At 45.3% G+C, this 20711-nt stretch overlaps 1 protein-coding gene across 1 annotated transcript; it reads left to right on the top strand.

Moving 5' to 3' along the window:
* Positions 1-18528: 18528 nt before the first annotated feature.
* Positions 18529-19226, top strand: LOC125549016 (uncharacterized). The gene has a single exon (XM_048712520.2). The coding sequence runs from the start codon at positions 18612-18614 to the stop codon at positions 18846-18848; it is 237 nt and encodes a 78-aa protein (XP_048568477.1). The 5' UTR covers positions 18529-18611; the 3' UTR covers positions 18849-19226.
* Positions 19227-20711: the final 1485 nt, after the last annotated feature.

Below are 20711 nucleotides of genomic sequence, written 5' to 3'. Positions count from 1 at the left end.
GGCTGCCCTCCCTCTCCCCCTTTATATAGGCCCCCTAGGGGGGTGCGCCGGCCCTAGGAGATGGGATCTCCTAGGGGGGGGTGGCGGCCAAGGGGTGGAGTACCCCCCAAGGCAAGTGGAGGCGCCCCCTCCCCTAGGGTTCCCAACCCTAGGCGCATGGGGGGCCCAAGGGGGGGCGCACCAGCCCACTATGGGCTGGTTCCCCTCCCCACTTCAGCCCATGGGGCCCTCCGGGATGGGAGGCCCCACCCGGTGGACCCCCGGGACCCATCCGGTGGTCCCGGTACAATACCGGGTGACCCCGAAACTTTCCCGATGGCCGAAACTACACTTCCTATATATAATTCTTCACCTCCGGACAATTCCGGAACTCCTCGTGACGTCCAGGATCTCATCCGGGACTCCGAACAACTTTCGGATTACTGCATACTCATATCTATACAACCCTAGCGTCACCGAACCTTAAGTGTGTAGACCCTACGGGTTCGGGTGACAAGCAGACATGACCGAGACGACTCTCTGGTCAATAACCAATAGCGGGATCTGGATACCCATGTTGGCTCCCACATGCTCCTCGATGATCTCATGGATGAACCATGATGTCGAGGACCTAATCAATCCCGTACTCAATTCCCTTTGTCAATCGGTACGTAACTTGCCCGAGACTCGATCATCGGTATCCCAATACCTTGTTCAGTCTCGTTACCGGCAAGTCACTTTACTCGTACCGTAATGCATGATCCCGTGATCAACCACTTGATCACATTGAGCTCATTATGATGATGCATTACCGAGTGGGCCCAGAGATACCTCTCCGTCATACGGAGTGACAAATCCCAGTCTCGATTCATGCCAACCCAACAGACACTTTCGGAGATGCCTGTAATGTACCTTTATAGTCACCCAGTTACGTTGTGACGTTTGGCACACCCAAGGCACTCCTACGGTATCCGGGAGTTGCACAATCTCATGGTCTAAGGAAATGATACTTGACATCTAGAAAAGCTACAGCAAACGAACTACACGATCTTTGTGCTATGCTTAGGTTTGGGTCTCGTCCATCACATCATTCTCATAATGATGTGATCCCGTTATCAATGACATCCCCATGTCCATAGCTAGGAAACCATGACTATCTGTTGATCAACGAGCTAATCAACTAGAGGCTCACTAGGGACACATTGTGGTCTATGTGTTCACACATGTATTACGGTTTCCGGATAATACAATTATAGCATGAATAATAGACAATTATCATGAACAAGGAAATATAATAATCATTTTATTATTGCCTCTAGGGCATATTTCCAATAGTCTCCCACTTGCACTAGAGTCAATCATCTAGTTACATTGTGATGAATCGAACACCCATGGAATTCTGGTGTTGATCATGTTTTGCTCTAGGGAGAGGTTTAGTCAACGGATCTGCTACATTCAGGTCTGTATGTACTTTACAAATATCTATGTCTCCATTTTGAACACTTTCACAAATGGAGTTGAAGCGATGCTTGATATGCCCGGTCTTCCTGTGAAACCTGGGCTCCTTGGCAAGGGCAATAGCTCCAGTGTTGTCACAGAAGAGAGTCATCGGGCCCGACGCATTTGGTATGACTCCTAGGTCGGTAATGAACTCCTTCACCCAGATTGCTTCGTGTGCTGCCTCCGATGCTGCCATGTACTCCGCTTCACATGTAGATCCCGCCACAACGCTTTTCTTGCAACTGCACCAGCTTACTGCCCCACCATTCAAAATATACACGTATCCGGTTTGTGACTTAGAGTCATCCAGATCTGTGTCGAAGCTAGCATCGACGTAACCCTTTACGACGAGCTCTTCGTCACCTCCATAAATGAGAAACATTTCCTTAGTCCTTTTCAGGTACTTCAGGATATTTTTGACCGCTGTCCAGTGTTCCATGCCGGGATTACTTTGGTACCTTCCTACCAAACTCATGGCAAGGTTTACATCAGGTCTGGTACACAGCATAGCATACATGATAGACCCTATGGCCGAGGCATAGGGGACAACACTCATCTTTTCTCTATCTTCTGCCGTGGTCGGGCATTGAGCCAAGCTCAATCTCGTACCTTGCAATACAGGCAAGAACCCCTTCTTTGACTGATCCATTTTGAACTTCTTCAATATCTTGTCAAGGTACGTACTCTATGAAAGACCAATGAGGCGTCTCGATCTATCTCTATAGATCTTGATGCCTAATATATAAGCAGCTTCTCCAAGGTCCTTCATTGAAAAACACTTGTTCAAATAGGCCTTTATGCTTTCCAAGAATTCTATATCATTTCCCATCAACAGTATGTCATCCACATACAATATGAGAAATGCTACAGAGCTCCCACTCACTTTCTTGTAAATGCAGGATTCTCCATAAGTCTGCATAAACCCAAACGCTTTGATCATCTCATCAAAGCGAATGTTCCAACTCCGAGATGCTTGCACCAGCCCATAAATCGAGCGTTGGAGCTTGCACACCTTGTCAGCATTCTTAGGATTGACAAAACCTTCCGGCTGCATCATATACAATTCTTTCTTAAGGAAACCATTAAGGAATGTCGTTTTGACGTCCATTTGCCATATCTCATAATCATAGAATGCGACAATTGCTAACATGATTTGGACGGACTTCAGCTTCGCTACGGGTGAGAAAGTCTCATCGTAGTCAACCCCTTGAACTTGTCGATAACCCTTAGCGACAAGCCGAGCTTTATAGATGGTCACATTACCATCCGCGTCTGTCTTCTTCTTAAAGATCCATTTATTTTCTATGGCTCGCCGATCAACGGGCAAGTTAGTCAAAGTCCATACTTTGTTTTCATACATGGATCCTATCTCGGATTTCATGGCTTCCAGCCATTTGTCGGAATCCAGGCCCGCCATCACTTCTTCATAGTTCGAAGGTTCACCGTTGTCTAACAACATGATTTCCAAGATAGGGTTGCCGTACCACTCTGGTGCGGAACGTGTCCTTGTGGACCTACGAAGTTTAGTAGCAACCTGATCTGAAGTTTCATGATCATCATCATCAACTTCCTCTCTAGTCGGTGCAGGCACCTCAGGAACATTTTCTTGAGTTGCGCCACTTACCGGTTCAAGAGGTAATACTTCATCAAGTTCTACCTTCCTCCCACTTATTTCTTTCGAGAGAAACTCTTTCCCTAGAAAGGACCCATTCTTGGCAACAAAGATCTTGCCTTCGGATCTGAGGTAGAAGGTATACCCAACAGTTTCTTTAGGATATCCTATGAAGACGCATTTTTCCGACTTGGGTTCGAGCTTTTCAGGTTGAAGTTTCTTGACATAAGCATCGCATCCCCAAAATTTTAGAAACGACAGCTTAGGTTTCTTCCCAAACCATAATTCATACGGTGTCATCTCAACAGATTTCGACGGAGCCCTATTTAAAGTGAATGCGGCAGTCTCTAAAGCATAGCCCCAAAATGATAGCGGTAAATCGGTAAGAGACATCATAGATCGCACCATATCTAATAGAGTGCGATTACGACGTTCGGACACACCATTACGCTGAGGTGTTCCAGGCGGCGTGAGTTGTGAAACTATTCCACATTTTCTTAAGTGTGTGCCAAATCATGACTCAAGTATTCTCCCCCACAATCTGATCGCAAGAACTTGATTTTCCAGTCACGTTGATTCTCAACCTCACTCTGAAATTCCTTGAACTTTTCAAAGGTCTCAGACTTGTGTTTCATTAAGTAGACATACCCATATCTACTCAAGTCATCAGTGAGGGTGAGAACATAACGATAGCCACCGCGAGCCTCAACACTCATTGGACCGCACACATCAGTATGTATGATTTCCAATAAGTTGGTTGCTCACTCCATTGTTCCTGAGAATGGAGTCTTGGTCATTTTACCCATGAGGCATGGTTCGCACGTGTCAAATGATTCGTAATCAAGAGACTCTAAAAGTCCATCTGCATGGAGCTTCTTCATGCGTTTGACACCTATGTGACCAAGGCGGCAGTGCCACAAGTATGTGGGACTATCATTATCAACCTTACATCTTTTGGTATTCACACTATGAATATGTGTAGCATTACGCTCGAGATTCATTAAGAATAAACCATTCACCATCGGAGCATGACCATAAAACATATCTCTCATATAAATAGAACAACCATTATTCTCGGATTTAAATGAGTAGCCATCTTGTATTAAACAAGATCCTGATACAATGTTCATGCTCAAAGCTGGCACTAAATAACAATTATTGAGGTTTAAAACTAATCCCGTAGGTAAATGTAGAGGTAGCGTGCCGATGGCGATCACATCGACCTTGGAACCATTCCCAACGCGCATCGTCACCTCGTCCTTCGCCAGTCTCCGCATATTCTATAGCTCCTGCTTTGAGTTACAAATGTGAGCAACCGCACTGGTATCAAATACCCAGGAGCTACTACGAGTACTAGTAAGGTACACATCAATTACATGTATATCACACATACCTTTTGTGATGCCGGCCTTCTTGTCCACTAAGTATTTGGGGCAGTTACGCTTCTAGTGACCACTTCCCTTGCAATAAAAGCACTCAGTCTCGGGCTTGGGTCCATTCTTTGGCTTCTTCCCGGCAGCTTGCTTACCGGGCGCGGCAACTCCCTTGCTGTCCTTCTTGAAGTTCTTCTTACCCTTGCCTTTCTTGAAATTAGTGGTTTTATTCACCATCAACACTTGATGTTCCTTTTTGACTTCTACCTCTGCTGATTTCAGCATTGCAAATACTTCAGGAATGGTCTTTTCCATCCCCTGCATATTGAAGTTCATCACAAAGCTCTTGTAGCTTGGTGGAAGCGACTGAAGGATTCTGTCAATGACCGCATCATCCGGGAGATTAACTCCCAGCTGAGTCAAGCGGTTATGCAACCCAGACATTTTGAGTATGTGCTCACTGACAGAACTATTTTCCTCCATCTTACAGCTGAAGAACTTGTCGGAGACTTCATATCTCTCAACCCGGGCATGAGCTTGGAAAACCATTTTCAGTTCTTCGAACATCTCATATGCTCCGTGTCGCTCAAAACGCTTTTGGAGCCCCGGTTCTAAGCTGTAAAGCATGCCGCACTGAAGGAGGGAGTAATCATCAACATGTGTCTGCCAAGCATTCATAACGTCTTGGTTCTGTGGGACGAGTGCGTCACCTAGCGGTGCTTCTAGGACATAATCTTTCTTGGCAGCTATGAGGATGATCCTCGGGTTCCGGACCCAGTCCGTATAGTTGCTGCCATCGTCTTTCAGCTTGGTTTTCTCTAGGAACGCGTTGAAGTTGAGGACAACGTTGGCCATTTGATCTACAAGACATATTGTAAAGATTTTAGACTAAGTTCATGATAATTAAGTTCATCTAATCAAATTATTCAATGAACTCCCACTTAGATAGACATCCCTCCATTCATCTAAGTATAACATGATCCGAGTTGACTAGGCCGTGTCCGATCATCACGTGAGACGGACTAGTCAACATCGGTGAACATCTTCATGTTGATCGTATCTTCTATATGACTCATGCTCGACCTTTCGGTCTTCTGTGTTCCGAGGCCATGTCTGTACATGCTAGGCTGTCAAGTCAACCTAAGTGTATTGCGTGTGTAAATCTGTCTTACACCCGTTGTATGTGAACGTTGGAATCTATCACACCCGATCATCACGTGGTGCTTCGAAACAACGAACTGTCGCAATGGCGCAAAGTTAGGGGGAACAGTTTCTTGAAATTATTATGAGGGATCATCTTATTTACTACCGTCGTTCTAAGTAAACAACATGCAAAAACATGATAAACATCACATGCAATCAAATAATAGTGACATGATATGGCCAATATCATATAGCTCCTTTGATCTCCATCTTGGGGCTCCATGATCATCTTGTCACCGGCATGACACCATGATCTCCATCATCATGATCTCCATCATCGTGTCTTCTTGAAGTTGTCTCGTCATCTATTACTTCTACTACTATGGCTAACGCTTTAGCAATAAGGTAAAGTAATTACATGACGTTTATGTTGACATGCAGGTCATAAATAAATAAAGACAACTCCTATGGCTCCTGCCGGTTGTCATACTCATCGACATGCAAGTCGTGATTCCTATTACAAGAACATGATCAATCTCATACATCACATATATCATCCATCACAACCTTTGGCCATATCACATCACAAAACACTTGCTGCAAAAACAAGTTAGACGTCCTCTAATTGTTGTTGCAAGTTTTTACGTGGCTGCTATAGGTTTCTAGCAAGAATGTTTCTTACCTACGCCAAAACCACAACGTGAATTGCCAATTTCTATTTACCCTTCATAAGGACCCTGTTCATCGAATACGATCCGACTAAAGTGGGAGAGACAGACACCCGCCAGCCACCTTATGCAACTAGTGTATGTCAGTCGGTGGAACCGGTCTCACGTAAGCGTACGTGTAAGGTTGGTCCGGGATGCTTCATCCCACGATGCCGCCGAATCAAGATAAGACTAGTAACGGCAAGCAAATTGACAATATCGACGCCCACAACTACTTTGTGTTCTACTCGTGCATAGTAACTACGCATAGACCTAGCTCCTGATGCCACTGTTGGGGAACGTTGCAGAAAACAAAAAAAATTCCTACGTTTCACCAAGATCAATCTATGGAGTCAACTAGCAAAGAGAGGAGAGTGCATCTACATACCCTTGTAGATCATGAGTGGAAGCGTTCAAGAGAACGGGGATGATGGAGTCGTACTCGCCATGATCCAAATCACCGATGACCAAGTGCCGAACGGACGGCACCTCCGCGTTCAACACACGTACGGAGCGGATGACGTCTCCTCCTTCTTGATCCAGCAAGGGGGAAGGAGAGGTTGATGAAGATCCAGCAGCACGACGGCGTGGTGGTGGATGCAGCAGTGATCGCAGCAGGGCTTCGCCGAGCTTCTGCGAGAGGGAGAGGTGTAGCAGGGGAGAGGGAGGCGCCAAGACTTGAGGTGCGGCTGCCCTCCCTCCCCCCTTTATATAGGCCCCCTAGGGGGGTGCGCCGGCCCTAGGAGATGGGATCTCCTAGGGGGCGGCCAAGGGGTGGAGTACCCCCCAAGGCAAGTGGAGGCGCCCCCTCCCCTAGGGTTCCCAACCCTAGGCGCATGGGGGCCCAAGGGGGGCGCACCAGCCCACTATGGGCTGGTTCCCCTCCCCACTTCAGCCCATGGGGCCCTCCAGGATGGGTGGCCCCACCCGGTGGACCCCCGGGACCCATCTGGTGGTCCCGGTACAATACCGATGACCCCGAAACTTTCCCGATGGCCGAAACTACACTTCCTATATATAATTCTTCACCTCCGGACAATTCCGGAAGTCCTCATGACGTCCAGGATCTCATCCGGGACTCCGAACAACTTTTGGATTACTGCATACTCATATCTATACAACCCTAGCGTCACCGAACCTTAAGTGTGTAGACCCTACGGGTTTAGGAGACAAGCAGACATGACCGAGATGACTCTCTGGTCAATAACCAACAGCGGGATCTGGATACCCATGTTGGCTCCCACATGCTCCTCGATGATCTCATCGGATGAACCACGATGTCGAGGACCTAATCAATCCCGTACTCAATTCCCTTTGTCAATCGGTACGTTACTTGCCCGAGACTCGATCGTCGGTATCCCAATACCTTGTTCAGTCTCGTTACTGGCAAGTCACTTTACTCGTACCGTAATGCATGATCCCGTGATCAACCACTTGATCACATTGAGCTCATTATGATGATGCATTACCGAGTGGGCCCAGAGATACCTCTCCGTCATACGGAGTGACAAATCCCAGTCTCGATTCGTGCCAACCCAACAGACACTTTCGGAGATACCTATAATGTACCTTTATAGTCATCCAGTTATGTTGTGACGTTTGGCACACCCAAGGCACTCCTACGGTATCCGGGAGTTGCACAATCTCATGGTCTAAGGAAATGATACTTGACATCCAGAAAAGCTACAACAAACGAACTACACGATCTTTGTGCTATGCTTAGGTTTGGGTCTCGTCCATCACATCATTCTCCTAATGATGTGATCCCGTTATCAATGACATCCCCATGTCCATAGCCAGGAAACCATGACTATCTGTTGATCAACGAGCTAGTCAACTAGAGGCTCACTAGGGACACATTGTGGTCTATGTGTTCACACATGTATTACGATTTCCGGATAATACAATTATAGCATGAATAATAGACAATTATCATGAACAAGGAAATATAATAATCATTTTATTATTGCCTCTAGGGCATATTTCCAACATAAGCCTCTCTCACGAGCAAAACATGATCAGCCCCAAGACTCCATGTGTGTTAGAATCATTACAATGTAATCTAGATTATTGACTCTAGTGCAAGTGGGAGACTGAAGGAAATATGCCCTAGAGGCAATAATAAAGTTGTTATTTATATTTCCTTATATCATCATCAATTTTTATTATTCATGCTAGAATTGTATTAGCCGGAAACTTAGTACATGTGTGAATACATAGACAAACATAGTGTCACTAGTATGCCTCTACTTGACTAGCTTGTTAATCAAAGATGGTTAAGTTTCCTAGCCATGGACATGAGTTGTCATTTGATAAACGAGATCACATCATTAGAGAATGATGTGATTGACATGACCCATCCGTTAGTTTAGCACTTTGATCGTTTAGTTTATTGCTATTGCTTTCTTCATGACTTATACATGTTCCTATGACTATGAGATTATGCAACTCCCGAATACCGGAGGAACACTTAGTATGCTATAAAATGTCACAACGTAACTGGGTGATTATAAAGATGATCTACAAGTGTCTCCGATGGTATTTGTTGAGTTAGCATAGATCATGATAGAGGCAAAGGTGTCCCGATGTTTCGATGAGATGGTGGCTATCGTTTTCTGTGGGAGTCGACCTTGACGATCCGACTACGAACGTGCGAGATGTCGCGCCTTAGCAATCGCTAAACCAACTTCTGAGGGTTATTGACCATACCGGAGCACGATCAACCTGACCACGAGGGTCTGTTTCCTGCAAGCAAACGAAGAACAAGCAAGAAACTGAGATTGCAATCTGGATATTGCGAATATAAGATGAAAGCTTTATTGATCAAGGTGGGGTTCTGTGACGCCTTGGTCTGGTCATTGAACATAAACGAAGTATGCGAAGTTGCAGCTATGGCGAACTTTTAATCTAAACAAAACCCAAAGTCTAAACGATGCCCTAAGGGCTGTATATATGGAGGAGAGAGGGGGAATTTCGTGGACCTTGGTGGTGGGGTCCGAAACCAACCCTAACTCTTCTTTCCCCACACATACGGACTCTAAAAACAGCCTATACTTAAGTACTTCGAAAATACATGGGCCTGGCCCAATAATAAGGTGACGCAGCACCTAAAATAGCCTCTGGACGAAATTTATGAAGTGGCATCTTGTATATTTTGTCCCATGCTTCATGCACTCATTATGGTGGCTTCAAAGTCCTGGAATCATCACTTGTAACTCCGTTCTTGTTCCCCTTGCGCATGCCATCATCTCCATGCTTGAACTTGCTCCAAGGTTCATCTTTCTTGTCCAAGCTAGGCCCTTCCTTTGTAAGCAAAACAAATGTATCCAATTTAGGCATCATCATATTCTCATGAACATTAGAATCGTTACCAAGAAACGGAAGTACCTGATAATTCAATTGGCGTGCGCGAGCTCTAGTAATTGGTCCAGTATGTATAGCAGTAGGTGCTGTGGGTGTAACAATGGTATTGATGTCCTCATCATCCTCCCCTTCTTGAAATGAAGTCGTCCTCGATGAAAGTTCATCGTCCTCACCCAAATAAGGCTTCAAATCTGCAATGTTAAAAGTGGGACTAACCCCAAAATCTGCAGGCATCTCAAGTTTATATGCATTATCATTTATTTTCTCTAACACCTTAAAAGGACCTTCAGCACGTGGCATTAGCTTTGATTTGCGCAAATTAGGAAATCTATCCTTACGCAAATGTAACCAAACAAGATCTCTAGGTGCAAACACAACATTTTTTCTACCCTTATCTCCAGCAAGTTTATATTTAGCATTCATACGCTCAATGTTTTCCTTAGTTAACTCATGCATTTTTAAAATCAATTCAGCACGTTCTTTAGCATCAAAATTAACCTTCTCCGAAGATGGAAGAGGCAACAAATCAATAGGTGCACGAGGTAGGAAACCATACACAATTTCAAAAGGGCACATCTTAGTAGTAGAATGCAATGAACGATTATAAGCAAATTCAATATGAGGCAAGCATTCTTCCCACATTTTCTTGTTATTCTTCAAAACAGCCCTAAGCATAGTAGACAATGTTCTATTGACTACTTCAGTTTGTTCATCAGTTTGGGGGTGACAAGTAGTACTAAAAAGCAGCTTAGTCCCCAACTTAGCCCATAAACATCTCCAAAAGTGGCTAAGAAATTTAGTATCACGATCTGAAACAATAGTATTTGGCACACCATGCAAGCGAATAATTTCACGAAAGAACAAATCAGCAACATTAACAACATCATCGCTTTTATGACATGGTATAAAGTGTGCCATTTTCGAGAACCTATCCACGACAACAAATATGCTATCCCTCCCCTTCTTTGTTCGAGGTAAACCTAAAACAAAGTCCATAGATATATCCTCCCAAGGAACACTAGGTACAGGCAAAGGCATATATAAACCATGAGGATTGAGTCGTGACTTAGCTTTTTGACATGTAGTGCAGCGATCAACAAAACGCTCAACATCCCGTCTCATCTTTGGCCAAAAGAAATATGTAGCAAGTATATCCTCCGTCTTCTTGACGCTAAAGTGTCCCATTAATCCTCCTCCATGCGCCTCCTGCAACAGCAAAAGACGAACAGAGCTAGCTGGAATGCATAGCTTGTTAGCACGAAACACAAATCCATCATTAAGAACGAACTTGTTCCAAGTTCTCCCTTCCTTACAATTCTGCAATACATCTTTAAATTCAGCATCATGAACATATTGATCTTTGATGGTCTCCAAACCAAATATTTTAAAGTCAAGTTGTGAAAGCATAGTATAACGACGAGACAATGCATCAGCAATAACATTTTCTTTACCCTTCTTGTGTTTAATGACATAAGGGAAAGTCTCAATGAATTCAACCCATTTGGCATGTCTATGATTCAGTTTTGCTTGAATTTTAATGTGTTTCAAAGATTCATGATCAGAACGTATAACAAATTCCTTGGGCCATAAATAATGTTGCCATGTTTCTAAGGTCCGAACAAGAGCATATAATTCTTTATCATAAGTAGAATAGTTCAGACTAGGCCCACTCAATTTTTCAGAAAAGTATGCAACAGGTTTGCCATCTTGTAATAACACACCTCCTAATCCAATTCCACTAGCATCACATTCAAGCTCAAAAGTCTTATTGAAATTAGGAAGTTGGAGTAAAGGAGCATGTGTCAACTTATCTTTCAATACCGTGAAGGCTTCTTCCTGTGCGGTACCCCAAACAAAAGGCACATCCTTTTTTGTATGCTCGTTGAGAGGTGCAGCAATGGTGCTGAAATCTCTCACAAAACGCCTATAGAAACCAGCGAGGCCAAGGAAACTCCTCACTTGTGTGACCGTTTTGGGCTGCGGCCAACTCTCAATAGCTTCAATCTTGGCTTTATCAACTTCAATTCCCTGTGGAGTAACAACATAGCCAAGAAAAGATACTCGGTCGGTGCAAAAGGTGCACTTTCCAAGGTTACCAAACAAACGTGCATCACGTAGGGAAATAAAAACAGCACGTAAATGTTCCAAATGTTCCTCCAAAGATTTGCTATAAATCAATATGTCATCAAAGTAAACTACCACAAATCGTCCAATGAAAGCACGTAAAACTTCGTTCATTAACCTCATAAAAGTACTAGGTGCATTAGTTAACCCAAAAGGCATGACTAACCACTCATATAATCCAAACTTAGTTTTAAATGCTGTTTTCCATTCATCTCCCAATTTCATACAAATTTGATGGTATCCACTACGCAAATCAACTTTGGAGAATATTGTAGAGCCACTCAATTCATCAAGCATATCATCTAGCCTAGGAATAGGATGACGATAACGAATAGTAATATTATTAATGCCTCTACAATCAACGCACATACGCGACGTACCATCCTTTTTCGGCACTAAAATGATAGGAACAACACAAGGACTAAGGGATTCGCGTATATAACCTTTGTCGAGCAGTTCTTGTACTTGACGCATAATCTCCTTCGTCTCCTCTAGATTGGTACGGTATGGTGCACGGTTGGGTAATGATGCACCGGGAATTAAGTCAATTTGATGCTCAATCCCTCGAATAGGTGGTAATCCCAGTGGCACGTCTTGTGGAAAGATGTCAGCGAACTCCTGCAAAATGTTAGTGATAGCAGGAGGCAAAGAGGAAGGCACGTCCTCGAATGAAAATAATGCCTCTTTGCACACAAAAGCATAGCAAACAGATTTGCTAAAATCTAGATCATCAATATCAGATTTGGTGGCAAGTAAACATGCACTTTTCAATTTAATTTCAGAAGCAACAGTAGATTGTTTATTATTAGGCTGCATTTGTTGCTCAAATTCTTTTGCCACAATCTGATTTTCACTCTTATTTTTCTCCTGTTTTGCTTTATTAGCTCTATTAATATAATCTTTCAAAATGGAATCAAGATTCATAGGAAGCAAAGTAATATTTTTATCCATATGAATAAGAGTATACTGATTGTTTCTACCATGGTGTACAGAATTTTTATCAAATTGCCATGGTCGACTAAGTAATAAGGAACATGCTTGCATGGGTACCACCTCACAATCAACATAATCAACATATGTAGAGATACTAAAATGCACACGAACAGTACGTGTTACCTTAACCTTGCCGCTGTTGTTGAACCATTGGATGTAGTAAGGATGTGGATGTGGTCTTGTGGTGAGAGATAGCTTCTTCACCTCAAGCAGGCCACCTCCTCGCGTCGTCCCCGTCTCCGCTCAACCTCAAGCGCGGCCACGCCTGAAGACCGCTGCCTCCACCCCGCCGCTCTTCCCGCTAAGCTCGCACCGCCCTCCCCAAGCCTCCCCTGCAACGCTGTGAGCGGCCTCCTCCCCCTCCTCGATTCACCATCGTAGGCCGCCGTTCGCACCGTCCGTGGCCGCGGTCATCGCGCAGTCGCTGCGCCCAGTCTCGCTCGCCTGTGCACGGCCTCGCCCCTTCCCGCTCGCGTCGCTTCACTTCTGCCCCCGCACCGCAGCCACTGCCCATGACCATGCCCGCTTCCCTTGCTGCTCCGGCCGCGCCGCATCTGCGCCGCTATGGCCCCGCCCCAGCTGGTGTCGCGCGCCGCCGACCGTTTCGGCCGGACCCCAGATCATCGCCGCCGAGCCCCTGCCCCTCCCCTGCATGCGTTGTTGTGCAGGCGGGAGGTGGCTAGATGGGTCACTGACCACCGGGCCCACGCCCCTGTCTTAATAAAAATGAAAAAAAAATGTTAATAAAAATTAATTAATTAATTAGTGGTTCAGTTAATTAACTTAATTAATTTTTCCTAATTAACTAATTAGATAATTAGTTAGTCAGAGGACTCTATGATAGTGGGGCCCCACCCCTAGTTAGCTTAATTTAAACCCCCCTTTTTTAAAATATGTGTCACTGACAGATGGGCCCCATTGACTGGTCAACTTTGACCCAGTCAACGCTGACTGTACTGCTGACTGGGCACTGACCGGCCCCACACGTCAGGGTTGACCATGGTCAACTCAGTTGACGGATGACGTCATGCTGGTGCAATAACCCTATTTTAGTTTAATAATAATTTCAGGATATTGTTTAAATCTTTGAAAAATCATAGAAAATAAACCGTAGCTCAGACGAAAAAGCTTTATACATGAAAGTTGCTCAGAACGATGAGACGAATCCGATTACACTCTCCGTTCGTCCGCCAGACATCCCTAGCATAGCGAACCTGCAACCGTCCCCCTCCGGTTCGTCTGTCCGAAAATACCAAACTTCGGGAAAACATTCCCGGATGTTCTCCCCCTTCGCCGGTATCGTGTAACACCATGTTAGATCATGTCTAGCTCTGCTTGTTGTCCTGTTATGCACTTGCTTGCTATGTATTTATTGTTTCTTCCCCCTCTTCTCTCCGGTAGACCCCGAGAACGATGCTGATGCCCTTGTGATCGACTACGTCGTCGACGACACTTCTTCTTTTTCAGCAGAGCTTCGAGGAAAGCAAACCCCCCTTGAGCATTCCGATATCGCCTATTTCTTTCCCTCTCATGCTTGGATTAGAACTGCTACTGCTTTCTGTATGATCCTACTCTGATGCATAGCCTGTTGTTGTTACCTGCTTTCATACCTTACCTGCTTATCCTAAACTGCTTAGTATAGGTTGGTTAGAGATCCATCAGTGACCCCCACCTTGTCCTTGTTGCCCCTGCTTCATCATTGAAGACCTGATCAACGGGATCGGAGACCAGGCCCCGGCACCGCACATCACTTTCCCCTTAGTTGCTCGACACTACTGGGTTACTATCGAGTGCCGAGGGTGAGACCTCTACAGCACTTCTGATGTTAACCCTGTAGTGTAGCTATTCGGTCGTGGTCATTGAGGGTGATTCCGCCTTAACCACTTCCGATACGACTTTGTCGTGCAACCCCTCAAGTGTGAACCTCGAGGGTGGTTCCTCTTACGTTCACCTTGATGATTACATCGAGTGGAATTCACCGGGGGTGATTCCTCGGGTTTTCCCCTTGATGTTTGGACACATGGATACTTGGACTTTACCACTGTTACTTGGAAAGACGGGTCGGCCCTGAGGGGTATCCGCGCGAGCTTAATTGCGAGTGATGTGGAGTCGGGTTGACCTGGAGGGTGCCCGTGAGATAATTACGAGGCGTGGCCGGGCATTCTTAGCCCTTGCCGCAAGTCCTCGAGACGGGGCGACGGGGTCACATCTTTCGTGAGTCTTTGCTTGTTACCGCGCGTTCCTAATCCACTACGATTTGGATATTTGATCCAAGGGGCCTCTGGCCTGATAGCACTAACCATCACGTGGGCATAGTATGGGCGTTCTGCGTCGTATACATCAGTCGAAGCTTAATAGACGTCAGCGACTGAGCCGCGCGCACTGTGTTGGACTGGTAAGCTCCTGCCTTTTTAGGGAGGTAGCTAGGTCTGCTCACCAGCCGCGTACGCAACGTGCAGGAGTTCCCGGGGCGATGGCCCATGACCCCTGGGGGCATAGGTTTAGTCCGGCGTGCTGGCCTCTCTATTAAGCCTAGGTCGGGTTGCGGCGTATTGTTTGGCCGAGGCCGGGCATGACCCAGGAAAGTGTGTCCGGCCGGAGTTAATCGAGCGTGGTGGGTAAGTTGGTGCACCCCTGCAAGGAAGAAAACATCTATCAATAGCCTGTCCTACTGTAACGGACACTTGGAGTTGTATCCCGATCGATACAACTAGAACTGGATACTTGTGATGAGAAATGGATTGTGATGAGAATTGGATAGTATGGCTCTGGGATTGCTTTCTCGCAGGGAGTCGAGAAAGGATCTCTGGCCAAGGTTGATAACACTACTGCTACTTTACTTTATGCTACTCTACTCCCTCCTGTTGCTGCAAGATGGTGGGTTCCAAAAGATGCTAGTCTTCGATAGGCTAGGCTTTCCCCTTCCCTTCTGGCATTCTGCAGTTTAGTCCACAGATACAACCCATTCCTTTGATACAGATGCATACTTAGTTTAGATCTGATGTAAGTCTTGCGAGTACTTTAGATGAGTACTCACGGTTGCTTTGCTACTTCTTTTCCCCCCATATCCGATTGTTGCGACCAGATGACGGATCCCAGGAGCCAGACGACGCCACCGATGACTACTACTACCCGGAGGATGCCTACTACTACGTGAAGACCGCCGACGACTAGGAGTAGTTAGGAGGCTCCCAGGCAGGAGGCCTTGCCTTTTCGATCGATGTTGCTTTTGTGCTAGCCTTCTTAAGGCAGACTTGTCTTACTGATTTCTGTACTCAGATATTGTTGCTTACGCTGACTCTTGTGTTTCCGAGCTTATGTAATCGAGCCCTCGAGGCCCCTGGCTTGTAATATAAAGCTTGTATTATTTTATTTTGTGTCTAGAGTTGTGTTGTGATATCTTCCCGTGAGTCCTTGATCTTGATCGTACGCATTTGCGTGTATGATTAGTGTACGATTGAATCGAGGGCATCACACTAGAGCAACTCGCCACTCCTTCACGAGCTGGCTTGGAGCGGCGAGTTGCTCAACCATGGGCCAGCTTGGAGCGGCAACTTTCTCCGGCGGGCTAGGCGTCGTAGGTGGAGCAGCGAGTTGTCTCACTCTTATCCGGTGATCTCGGCGGGCCACCCAGCTGGCTTTTATGCCGGAGAATTGCTCTTCCTACTCGTCGGGTGCCATCGAAAGGGTGGAGAAAATGATGGAAGTAAGAGATGGGGAGCTGTGGAGTGGTACAGTTCTTGCCCGGCGTCTGGCATCCTTTAAATAGCGGGCGAACTAGAGGAGCTTGCCCGACGTTAAGTTTAATGTCGGCCCGCTCGTGAATGAACGTGTGCTAGGAGTAGGTTTCTCGACTTTCACGCGGGTTTGAATGCAGCGAGGAGGCGTGTTCTGTCGGGCGTGCAGCGGGCGGCGCCCTCGGCTAGCGCACCGCTTCAATGACGGAGGCAGTGAAAGTTCGTGTTCGCACTGAACCATTTTCAACGTGGAGCGGCCACTCTACAGCGACATGAATGCTGGCAGCTTGCGTCGGAGAGAGAACACGCGCGGGCGAGGGAGGAGGGGGTGGGTGGGTGGGCCAGTTTGGTTAGAAGCGGGCGTGGGTGCTATCCGGACGCCCACAAGGCCGAAAAATGTTAACTGAGTATTAAAAATGTTAATCTTGTACTTTAAAATTATTAATTGTGTATTAAAAAATAAATTAGATATATACCAGAAATGTATACGAAAAGACAGTGAAAACCAAGAAAAAACATAAAAGCCAATAAAAACTAGAAAGAACCAAACAAAACCGGAGAAATAAAGAAAAAGGCCAAGAAAATGTAGAAAGAAACGAAGAATACCAAAGAAAAACAAAGAGAAGTAAAGAAAAATAAAAGGCCCAGTTAAAACAGAGAAATCCAGTGAAAAATATTGAAAAAAAACAAAAATAGGAAACACCTGGAAAACCAGTGGAATAACCGGCTCTTTTACCTTTACTTGCCCGCGCCCTACTGTCCCATCACAACTCCTACATTGAGCTACTGGTTTGTGGCATGACGCTTTATCCTAGAGAGCTGGGTTCATTCCCCTTGCTTCTTCTTTCTTCTTCTTTTTTATTTGAAGTGTTCACTATTGGGCCGCTCATTACTGTTGATGCCTCAGGCGAGAGCACCTTCCCATCTTGCCTGAAGCGAGACATAGCTCTTGCTGCGCCCAGGCAACGTATATAGGGGGCATGTTTTAATCTCAACCATTAATCCATATCAAAAATGGTAATGTTTCGAAAAACAAGGTGTTACCTAAACTATTTCGTACTCCCTTCATTTCAAAATATTTTAAGTTTTACATTTGTCTTAAATCAAACATCTTTAAGTTTGATCAAATCTATAAAAATATATCAACATATACAACATCAATCGTATATAGCATGAAAATATACTTCATGATGAATTTTTATAGTTATACTTTATGATAAATCTAATGAGACTAATTTGATGGTGCAGATGAATTATCCATAGGCATAGTCAAAATTGAAGATCTTTAACTTAGGGCCTGTTCGGAGGCCCTTCGCTCCACACGTCCCGCTCCAGGAGCAGCCGGAGCTGCAGTTTAAAACAGCGGAGCGAGGAAATTGGTACTCCGTAGATTCTGTGATTTCCGAAGCGGGTGGGTTTCCAAACAGCCCCTTAGAATCAGCCGAAAATTCGGGTATTTTGGAACATAGTGTATTTTCTAATAGTTAAATAATAATTAAATGCCCTGTATTTTTTAGGGTAAAAATGCGCTATAATTTAAAACAGTTTTGCTAAAGCACATCTAGATGTGTCATAAGTATTGCACTCATATGTCATTGATCTTACATTAAGATTCATGTGAATATTTTCTTTCCCTTTTATCTTTTTCTCTTTATGCTTGATTCACTCACTTAGATGTGCAATAACTAGGGCACATCTAGATATGCCCTAGACACATCGAATTTAAAAACCATTTCTCCTTTCGTTTCTCGAAGATATGGATTACGGGACCGAGCAAAGTTTAAAACACATCGCATGCATGACGCATACCAACCGAAGGTCCCATGCTAATAGGCGTTCCAATGGCTTCAACATTAGGAATATAGGATGCACGCCATTCGCCTACACTTAAGCAGAACCGCAAGAACACGAGACATTCTCCTGAACCCACTCCCCACCACCCCTCTCGCCCTCTCCTCCCACTATAAATCCTCAAGAACACCGCATCCTTCACCCACCACAAGAGCTCGCTAATAATCCACCGCAATAAGCAGATAACCAACCTCCGTCCGCGCAATCTCTCAATCTTCCACAGGCATCAATGGCGGGCGCAAGGAACAACGAGCTGCGCATGACCCTGCTCGGCCTGGCCCTGCTGGGGCTCCTGCTGCTGAGCCACACCGCGGCTCCGGTGGAAGCCGCCGCGGGCGTGCAGGAGAACAGCTTCTCCATGAACGGCGCCGGTGGCCGCAGTCTCAACAGCTTCAGCATGAACACCGCCGAGAGCGCTGAGGTCGCCAAGGGGGGGAAGGCCAAACCCGCCGCCGGCGACTTCTGATCGACGACCCTCCGCCCGCCGCCGTCGAGTACTAATTAAATAATTTATCCTCCGGTTACCTCGTGCTTGCATGCATGCGTGCATGGCTCGTGCGGTGGGCGCGCAGGATCGATCGATCGGCCGGCCACCCAGAGCTCCTGCATGCACGCGCGTGAATGCTGCCTCGTTTGATTAGGTATCGTGATTTTTGTTTGTGTTTGTAATTTGGATGTGCAGATGCAGTGCATGTGCTGCACCCATCCGTTGTGTTCTTCAGTGTAAGGGCCGTCTGTTCTTTCGTACGTGGCCTCATTGATCATTATGAAAGTTATTATATTACTAGTAAATGTGCCCGTGCGGTTGCTATGGGTTGATTGGGAAAAAAATTCTTCAATATCATTTTTGTTCTCGTGACATCACTCAACCATTTTTGTTCTCGTAATATCTTTCAGCTTGAACAAGATGAAGAAACTATTTTAGGACATGATAACCTCAAATTATACATAACCGAGTACTATAAGCAGTTGTTTGGACCTTCGGAGGATAGTTGTGTGTCCCTGGATGAGTCCAGGATTGAGGATGTGCCTCAACTCACTGTTGATGAAAATGATACTTTGGTTGCCTCGTTCTCGGAGAAAGAGGTGTTTGAAGCTATTGCGCAGATGAAAAACAATAAGGCTCCAGGGCTGAATGGATTTTCGGCGCAGTTCTATAAAAAGTGTTGGCATATTATTAAGGGGGATTTGTTACCAATGTTTCATGATCTATTCTTTGGATAGTTTCAGTTATTTCATTTAAATTTTGGAATAATAACACTGCTTCCTAAGAAAACGGAAGCTGTGAGAATTGAGCAGTTCAGGCCGATCTGCCTCCTCAATGTTAGTTTCAAAACTTTCACCAAAGTTGGGACTAATAGGCTCACACAAATTGCGCATTCTGTGGTGCAACATTCCGAAACTGCTTTCATGCCGGACAGAAACATCCTAGAAGGGGTGGTGGTCCTTCATGAAACGCTCCATGAAATTCACACGAAAAAGTTAGATGGAGTTGTTTTTAAGGTGGATTTCGAGAAAGCGTATGATAAAGTCAAATGGCCATTCTTTCAACAGGCCTTGCGTATGAAAGGTTTTGATGAAGCCCAGCGACGCCAGGTAGAATCGTTCACGCAAAAAGGGAGTGTTGGAATTAAAGTGAATGACAACATAGGTCATTATTTCCAGACACATAAGGGCCTGAGACAAGGGGATCCGATGTCTCCTATCCTGTTCAACATTATAGTTGATATGTTGGCAATTTTGATAGGAAGTGCTAAGGAGGCTGGTCAGGTGGGTGGCTTGGTACCTCATCTAGTTGATGGAGGTGTGTCCATCCTTCAGTACGCCGATGATACGATCATCTTTATGGAGCATGACTTGGACAAAGCGAGAAATATGAAGCTGGTGTTATGCTTATTTGAACAATTGACCAGGTTAAAGATTAACTTCCACGAAAGCGAATTGTTCTGCTTTGGTAGAGCCAATGACGAATAAGAGGCATATAGGCAATTGTTTGGATGCGAATTGGGGACTTTACCTTTTACGTACTTAGGTATACCAATCCACCATCGTAAGCTGACAAACAGAGAATGGAAGTGCATCGAGGACCGCTTTGAAAAGAAACTGAGTTGCTGGAAGGGCAAGCTCATGTCATACGGAGGCCGATTAATTCTGATTAACTCGGTTCTCACGAGTATGCCTATGTTTCTTTTGTCGTTCTTCGAAGTCCCAGTTGGAGTTAGGAAAAGACTAGACTTCTATCGATCACGATTTTTCTGGCAAAGCGATGAATTAAAAAGAAAATACCGACTCGCCAAATGGGATATCATCTGTCGAACGAAAGACCAAG

This window comes from Triticum urartu, chromosome 3A (assembly GCF_056163025.1).
Source record: "Triticum urartu cultivar PI428250 chromosome 3A, HENAU_Tu73, whole genome shotgun sequence".
In the NCBI taxonomy this organism is placed as follows: domain Eukaryota; kingdom Viridiplantae; phylum Streptophyta; class Magnoliopsida; order Poales; family Poaceae; genus Triticum; species Triticum urartu.
This window is presented reverse-complemented; position numbering and strand designations above follow the sequence as displayed.

Bases quoted from the DNA above. Each gene is read 5' to 3' on its own strand.
- LOC125549016 (XM_048712520.2), top strand. From the start codon at position 18,612: ATGGCGGGCGCAAGGAACAACGAGCTGCGCATGACCCTGCTCGGCCTG.